General features: G+C 50.6%; 1 protein-coding gene across 4 annotated transcripts in view; it reads left to right on the top strand.

The window, feature by feature from the left end:
• Nucleotides 1–415: 415 nt before the first annotated feature.
• Nucleotides 416–8,393, top strand: part of LOC111148678 (B-cell CLL/lymphoma 11B) — an 88,946-nt gene continuing 80,968 nt past the window's right edge. For all 4 annotated transcript variants that reach the window (XM_022505454.1, XM_022505451.1, XM_022505453.1 and 1 more), the window contains exon 1: nucleotides 416–496. In XM_022505454.1, the coding sequence (XP_022361162.1) occupies nucleotides 439–496 (58 nt within the window). In that variant the 5' untranslated portion in view covers nucleotides 416–438. The remainder of the gene's footprint in view (nucleotides 497–8,393) is intronic.

Below are 8,393 nucleotides of genomic sequence, written 5' to 3'. Positions count from 1 at the left end.
GGAAGTCCAGGAGGCCAAGCAGTTTGAAGAAGTGTAAGCGATTTTTTTCCTTCAAAAGAATATATTTTTAAAGAAACCAGCCAGCTCGCGGCAAGCAACAGCAGATTTTTTTTTTTTTTGCCTCTTTCTCCTATTTTAGATCGAGAGATTTTTCTTTCCTTTTTTTTCTTCTCTTTTTCTTTTTGCAAAACAAAGCAAAAAACAGCATAGAAGAAAGAGCAAAATACAGAAGAAGAAGAGGAGGAAGAGAGGGCAAGAGAGGAAGGGGGGAAAAAAAAACAAAACACCAACCCGGGCAGAGGAGGAGGCGCGGCGGCGGCGGCGGCGGCGGCAGCGGCGGCGGCGGCGGCGGCGGCGGCGGCGGCGGCTCGGACCCCCTCCCCCGGCTACCCCCATCAGTGCAGCTCTCCGGGCGATGCCAGAATAGATGCCGGGGCAATGTCCCGCCGCAAACAGGGCAACCCGCAGCACTTGTCCCAGAGGGAGCTCATCACCCGTAAGTGTCTGCGGCGTGCGCGCCAGGGGCCGGAGAATGGGGCTCCGGGTGCCCGGGGCTGGGTACACAGAGCCGGGCCGAGCGCCGGGGCCGTCCGCGGGCTCGCAGAGGCAGCGGCGGCGGCCCAGAGCATGGTGGGGGGCGGGGGGGGCATAGGAAAGTTTCTTTGAAGCCCTTGGAGTCGGAGCGCTGTGCAGTCAGACGCGTCTCGGGCTCGAGGGCCTGCGGAGCGGGCTCCGGGCCGGGGAGGGGGCGCGAAGGCTGGAGGAGGTGTGTGTGCACGCGGAGCCCGGCTGGACGCTCGCCCCTCCGAGCGGCGTGTGTGGCGGCGGCGGCGCTGGTGGCGGGGTTTGGAGAGGAGGGGGAGGGGGCTGGGGGAGCGGAGGGGGAGGGGGAGCCGGGAAGTGGGGAAAAGTTGGCGAGCGCGTGGGTCCGCGCTGACGGCGCGGGCGGAGGAGTGCGGGGTGCGCTTCGGCCTAGGGGAGACGCTGGGCGAGGGGCGGCTGCGGGCTCCGACTCCTCGGTCGCTGCACCCGGCGGGGCAGGGCGCCGGCCACGCCGGTCCTAGGATTCCGCCGCCGCCTTTCTCTCCCTCCTCTTGCTATTTGCAAAAGAATCCAGCTGCGCGTCTGTTTGCTGGGCTCATGCCCCCCCCTCCCCATTTCCCCACCTCCGTGTGTCTCCTGGGATGATCTTGTCTTCTATCCCCCACTCCAAAAAAAAAAAAAAAAGGAAAAAAGAAAGAAAAAAAAAAAGGTGGATTGGGGGTTGGTGAAAAAGCCCCGCCATGGGGGAAAAAGAAGGATTGTCAGCTAGGATAAAGAAGACAGGGATGTGCCTGTAAAATAGGGGGAAAGAATAAAAAGAAGAAAAAAAGAAAGGGGGGGAAGAAAAGGAGAAGAGACCTATCAATCTCTTACCCATCTTTCTATCTCAGTATCTTTCATCTTCCTTCTCTAAATAAACAAGGCAGGTCGCAGTGGAAATCCACCCGTCGAAATCGTGTGGATTTCAAGCAAGTGGCCGGGCAGGCAAAGTCAGGCAGCGGGTCAGAGACTCAGCAGCTTCCCGCGCCCCAGTTGGGTTTATTTAGAAAAGGGAAAAAGCGAGCGCGAGCGGGCCAGGTACGGTGTTTGCAGGGGAGCTCGCCCGGAGTACCCGCGCAGTTGCACGCGAAGGTCGGCTCGCAGCGCTCCCTGCCCGGCGCACGCAGCCCGCGGGGCTGCTGCTTCGCGGCGCACGAACATCTCCCCGCGGTCCTTTCTCTCGCGGTGCCTAGGTCGCCGTTGCCTTTTTTTTTTTTTTTTTTTTTGATTGCAATAGAAATAAAACGTTCTCTGAGTGCCATCGAGACCGTGGGCAGGTTGTGTTCCTGCAATCCTCGTAGCACCTCGTCGGGCTGGGGCTGGGGCCGGGCAGCCCTTGCGGAGCTGGAGAGGGCTGCGCGTCCAGCCGCAGCCGAGGACTGGCTGCGGGGCGGCTGAGAGCCGAATATTTATGTTATATTTTAAAAAATTTAAATAAATAAATAAATATATAAAAGGGGCTCTCCCCTCCCCTGAACACCCAGCACAGGAGCCATCTGCTCGGAGCATTTGCTGCTGCCACCTCTCCTTTGTTACAGCACATACATTAGTAAGAATTTGTGGATTTATTATTGTTTTTTGGGGAAGGGAATAGATTTTAAAGTGGGGTTTGCCTTGGGAGAGGGATTAGGTTTTGGAGGGAGGGAAGAGAACTTCTCTTTTATTTTTCACCTTGTAACATCAAAGAAGACTCACTGGTTGCATTTTAAACAAAATGTTTTACAACCAGATTTGAGCCTGGCTTGATCAAGGTCCTTTTGGCCAGTTGACATTTCGTCCTTTACCAAGCCAAAACCATTGCTTATTCCTCGCACCCCCCTCCGCCCTTTAGGTGGTGTACTGGTTGTTACAATGTCTGTATTTGCAGAGGTTAATTTCTCTAGGAGGCAATTTGCCTCTAGTAGCCTCTGTATAATTGCCAGGGTTGTTTTTGAGGAGGGGGAGGTTGGGGGGGGGTTGGGGAAGGGGGAGTCGTCAGGGCTCCATTGCCAAGCTGGAAGCATCTAAAGGAGCCAGGAGTGTTTTGCAGTTGTGTGTAAGGGGGTAAGAAGCAGGTAGGTTTGCTTTGCTTTTGCTCTCTTCCCCTCTGGCATTCCTGGGATATCAAGAGAAAGCCCTGGCCAGAAGGACTGGTGGCAGCTGGTCGTGGGGGACAAGGCGTGCCTGCTGGTGCAACATCCTTCCATCCTTCATTTGTTTCCCTTCTCTCTCAGCCTTGCAACGGTGCTGGGGAAAATGCCGCTGCCACTGGAGCTGGGAGGGAGGGAGAAGAGAGAGGCAAAGGAGAAGAGGTGAGGAGGAAGAGGAGGAGGAGGAGACAGGGGCAGAGGATATCTTGCCGGCCTTTCAGGGGCACATGGAGCCCAGGGCATGTGCAGGGGGTCAGGCAGAGAGAGTGGTCCAACCAGTTTCAGACAAGGCTATTTATTAGCAAAAAGCAGCTGGCTTCTCTGTTTGTCCTGTGTCACCCGGGAGGTGGGAGTGCAGGCAGGAGAATGGCAAGCATTGGATGCAGTTGAGGCTGCGTGGCCTGTGGAAGTGCCTTTCCACAGTGATGCAGGAGTCCTGGGTTTAGGGTGCTCTGGAGCCCTGGCCAGCAGAACCAGTGCTGTCATAGCCCTTACCCCGGAGGGTTCACATTCTAGATTTTAAAATTACCCAAAATGTGTGGCTTCCGTAGGTGGCTGCCCCTGGTTCTTTAGAGACAATGTAACTTAGGATGACTGCTGGTCTGGGAGACATGAAGAGTACACAAACAGCAAATGATCTTGGGGTGGGGGGCACTGCAGAAGAGCTCTGTAGTGAGCCTTGTTAAATGTACAGACAGGGCCCGAGAGAAGAGAAGTGAAGTATAAAACAGGGTGGGAGACAGCTGGGGATGAAAACCTGGGCTTCTGGTTTGCTTCAAAATGTTTGACCCAGATGGATATGGCTTTTAGAACTGGAGGACGACAGACACAGCTATTAATAAAAACAAACACAAAACAACAGTGACAATAGTGAGGAGGGAAGAAGAGGGGCAGTGGCTGACCAGGCAGAGGGAAGGGCTGTGAGCCCTGTGCCCGACAGGGAGAGTAGGGGAAATTGAAATGGAGTCGGGTCCACGAAGGTGCTCTGAGGCTTTCCGAAGAGTAAGATGTTCCTAGTAAATGATACAGCCCTAGTGAAGGTGATTTTTGTCAACAACCTACCAACAGGTTTCCTTGGAAGGTCAGTAATTTTCCATATGAATTCACAATTTTGCAAAAACAACTAGAGACCCAAGGTTTGACACGGAAGTTAGGCTAACTATGTTAATTTCACAGTTGCCTCTTAAACTGGGTTTTGCTATAGCTGTGTGTTTTGGAGGCGGCTGGGTTCACAACGACCTTAACTCTCTGGGGTATAGTGTATTTCCAGTTGTCCACAATTTTTCAAGATTGGGCCTCTGATAAATTTCATAAGACGTGGGTCATCTTTTTTGGTGGGGGGGGGATAGTTGGCAGGGGAAGGGGGAGTGAAGTTTGTCTCCCTTCTGCACAGAAGGGAACCCCATATCATTAGAAGTGTGATATAAGTCAGCTGCTCTGATTCCACGGGAGAATAAAAATGTGTTCATCAAAGGTGTTATGCCAGGCTGATTTTATTCATTTGTAATTCACACCTGAGAGAAAACAGCCGTGAGCGTATTTTAACAACCCTTAATATTTTTAAAGGGTATTCTTTCCCTCCCTGAATATTATGTACATACGCATATTTCTTTCTTTGAGGGCGGGAGCTCGCTATCTGCCTGTGCTTTGGCCTTGGCGATTTTTGTGCGGCCTTCAGAGTATTTTGTACAAGAAAACGAGTCATTGCTCAAGTGCTAGAGTGAATGCAGTCGCTTTGGTGAAGCCGGCCTTAGGAACATGGAGGGAGGCTGAGGTCAGCCGGCTGGGTGTGGCTGTCTGCTGACCGCAGTGCGGGACTCCACGGGTCTCCCTGACCGGAGAGAAAGGCCAGCTTTGGGTGCATCTGTCAGTGATTAGCGGTGCGTCCCAGGTGAGATGGAAGCACACGGAACAGTTCGTTTACAGATAGCAGCTTCCGACTGTAGAGAGCACCAGTTTCTAGCGCCTTATCAGTCTCGAGCTCCTGGCGCTGTCTTTTAGCTTAGAACATGTCTTGCACCAGGCCTTCCCTTCTTCCTTTTCATCTCCTTCCTTGATCGCTTTGCATTCTCTGTTGCTTGTTGTGATAAAATACTTTCCAAAATAAACTTTCAGTTGAATTGGCTTTTCGTTGATGGCAAGCCGGCACCGCCGAGCTGCGCCTGTTGCCACGTGGCAGCTAGGGGGAGCTCGGTGCCCGTGTCATGGCTTGGCGCCTCCGCTGCAACGGGCCAGGAGCGGGCTTCCATCAGCAGCCCAGGCAGTTTGCCTTGCTGCAAAATGTCTTAAGTGTGAAGTTGTAATATTGATTTTCCTGCGGAGATTCGAGCAGGACAAAATGAGAATAAAGTTTGAGAAATCTATTTTCAAGCTATTGGCATTGATTTATAAGCCCTCACTAGGCAGAGGGGAGTATTTTTCTTTTTTTCTCTTCTTTTCCTTTTTTTTTTTTTTTTTTTAACAATTAAAATGGTTAGTTTTGAATCGGTGCATTTTCCCCTATGACTCTGTGGTCTTGACTTTCTGAAAATCCCATTAGACTCTTCAGGCATTCGCGATGGAATGAAGGGGTCTGGGAAGAGCGTACATCATTTTGTCCATTTCTGTGTTGCATGTCACAGACCCAGGGAACGGTCGAGAATTGCTGCTTTTGGGAGTCATGCTCCTAAAACAGCTTGATGAATGGAAATCCTTTTAGCTCAGGTTTTATAACACTCGGATTCTCAATTCCATTTATTAGGTAATGTTCCCACTGTACTAAGGGAAATAGCACCATTCCCCAAAGATATCAAATGCCAACTCAAATAATGTGTAAAACTTTGTTTGGAAAGAGTATGGGCTTGCTAGACCCAGCGTCGCTAATACCTTTCACCCTGAACAGTGCCCTTAATGGATGGCTTTTAATGAGACTCTTTTTCTCCTAAACATGTAATTTAGTGCTGGGGAATATGTGTGCTTTTGATCATGGGATTTCTGGATCTATAATGTCTTCTCCAAGTTCAAGAAATAGGCAGACAGCACAGTTAACCTCGAGTCTTATGGTTGAGTTCAATATATGGGCAGAAGAGGTTGCCCTGAGACAGGAAAGAGTGCTTTATTCTAACCTGAAAGAGAAATAAATTAGGTCAGACAAAAGCCTAGTGCTGTCATCAGCTGAGAAAGAGCCTTCGCTCTCCTGTACAGAGGGCCGCAATTTATCTGATGATTTCTCTACTTCATTTAATGTTTGAATTGAGCCAGTTGTAAGCATATCGCGGCAGCGAGCTCATTTGACAACTCAGGAGATGAAGCGGCACGGTCACCTCGCAGCCTTGGGCTGGGCAGTGGCCTTTGGCCTGTAAAAAACTGTTAAAAGAATTCACTTTAGAAATCCCCAGCCCTTTGCCTTGGAACCTGGGAGAGTGTTCACAAGCTCTAACTAAACACGGACTGCAGATATGACGATGCTTGATAAAAACGGTACATGTGGGGAGGGTAGAGATGGGGTTCTTGACCTTTGGAGGCTGCCTCCTGCCTCCCCTGTGGCTTGAGGAAGGGCCCCCCTGGCTGTCCAGTTGGGGCCTACCTTTAGCCGAAGCTCTCCAAGGACTTGGGACTCCAGGTTTGGTGCTGGGGTCGGTCCCATATGGGAGGACAAGGGAAAATAAATGCTCTCTGGGGCCTGCACCCAGCATCACAGAGTCAAGTGATTGCTGCTGGCTGAGCATCCCTCTCTGAAGGTGGTGGTAGCTGTAGGCACACTGATGGGTTTTTTTAAACGGGGAGAGAACCGGGGATGAATGCCTGTCATCAAGCTGCTCTGAGTATGGCTTTGTCACTTCTTTATTTACTCCCATGACGGGGTCTGGAGTCCTTGGTGTTCTGCCCCCTCCACCCCTCACCCCGCTCCCCACTCCGTGTACCTCTCTTCTTTCCCAGGGAGCCAGATGCCCCTGAGACCTGCTCAGGTCCTGGTCCCCGTTTCTCTACCCCTCCCTGAGAAAAGCCGTTTGTTGACTGCCTCTCTGGAGCCGTAGTCTCCCCAAAGGCCTGCATACAGAGAGCCCATAGCAGGCAATTTGGAGACCCACGGAAGCAGAGGGACATGCTCCTTCACACTTCTCGCATCTTCTGCATGAGCCAGTGTGTGTGTGGGGGGTGCGCGGGGAGAGGGAACAGCATCATTTTTTACTGGCAAGAGGGACACCAGATCGAGCTTTGATTAATGGTGCTACATTCACTGGGACTTTTCGTGCGGCATTTTGACATATGCAAGTCTTTTGTGTAGTTGCTGAAATTGAAGAAATTCATTCTTTATTTCTTTTTCCAAGAGAGCTGATAATCTGCTTGGGTGTTGAATTAGCCAGCCTGAGCTGTTTTAACTATAATGAAAATCCCAGACCACACAAAATTAAGTAACTTCAGTGTAAAAAAAAAAATGACTCTGTTGCATACAACTTTTTTATGACCCCCTTCCACTGAAATAGAAATACATTTGCGGATGTTCCCTTGAGCTCTCTGCTAAAACAATGTGCAAAAATGACTCAAGAAAGTTGAATGCCGATGTTATTGTGATGAACGCGTGCTTCAGAAATGGGTGTGCTGCTAGGATTTTTTTTTAAAATGAGGTCATGTTTAAATTTCTACCTTGGACGGGAGATATTGAAATGGCTTGTGTATAGCAAGGGCTATTTTGTTGCGGGCCTCGGAGAATGTCCTGCAGCGAAAGGCTTGCAGTCCGGTGCCCTGTTTGGAGGGTCCTTTTTTCTCCTTCTGCTTAGCACCTTTGAAAAAAGCACAGCATTAAATAAAACAAATCTCTTCATTTGGCCTCAAAGAGTGCTTTTATATTCCGTCATTATGAGCCCTGTTGTGGCTCTGAGGATTTAAGGCATTTGCAGCTTTGTGGACTCTTCTGAACGTGTTTGGGAGGGTTTCTATGGTGGTAAATCTTTTTTTCTTTTTTTCTTTTAAAGCAACTATTTTATTTATCAAAACATAGGTCACTCTATTCTTTGGCATTGTGGACTAGGCTTTTTATTAGTAGCCTCTTAGTTATGGACGGGATCTGTGAAGGCACCTGAACGCTGTTTTCCTTATTCATTTGGCCTTTTTTCCCCTGCTTTTGAATGGGTGAGAACAGGCCACGTGAGCTCAGTTTTTGGAGTTCAAGAGAAGTAGATGAGGCGTGGGGAAGGGAAGGGTGGACAGTCCATGGCTAGAGTCAGTATCTTCCAAGGAGCTGTTTTTAATATGTCAAAGTATCCTGAAACCAGGCAGGGGGGTGTAGGGTAACAAGTATACATGGGGTTCTTTCTCCCACGGGGACACTTTCCCATCCAGAGTCTGCCACCGGGCTATGTGACTGAGGTTTTTCTTATATCCCACACCACCTCCCGCGGATCAGGAATCCCCACCTTCCTGGAATGCAGGCTAGGCTCAGGCCTTCTCCTGCAGGCCTCCTCAGCCAGACAGACCCTCAGTCATTTCCATCCGTTGCCAACAAGGTCCTGCACCTCCAGTCTTCTCCCTGCCTTTCACCCTGATGCCAGAAATCTGGACAATTTCATTTGAGGGTTGTGCTGTGTTTGGCCTGGAACAGACAGGGCCTCGTGGGGGCGGGGGCGGGGGGTGGCTCCGGCATGCACCTTTCCTTCCAGGCGATCTGAGGGTGGTAGGGAGGAGGCCTTTGGAGGGTGTCAG

The sequence above is a fragment of the Enhydra lutris genome, unplaced genomic scaffold, assembly GCF_002288905.1.
Source record: "Enhydra lutris kenyoni isolate GAN:26980312 unplaced genomic scaffold, ASM228890v2 scaffoldscaffold20, whole genome shotgun sequence".
Classification (NCBI taxonomy): domain Eukaryota; kingdom Metazoa; phylum Chordata; class Mammalia; order Carnivora; family Mustelidae; genus Enhydra; species Enhydra lutris.
The sequence above is the reverse complement of the archived record's forward strand: the minus strand, read 5'-3'. Positions and strand labels throughout refer to the sequence as shown.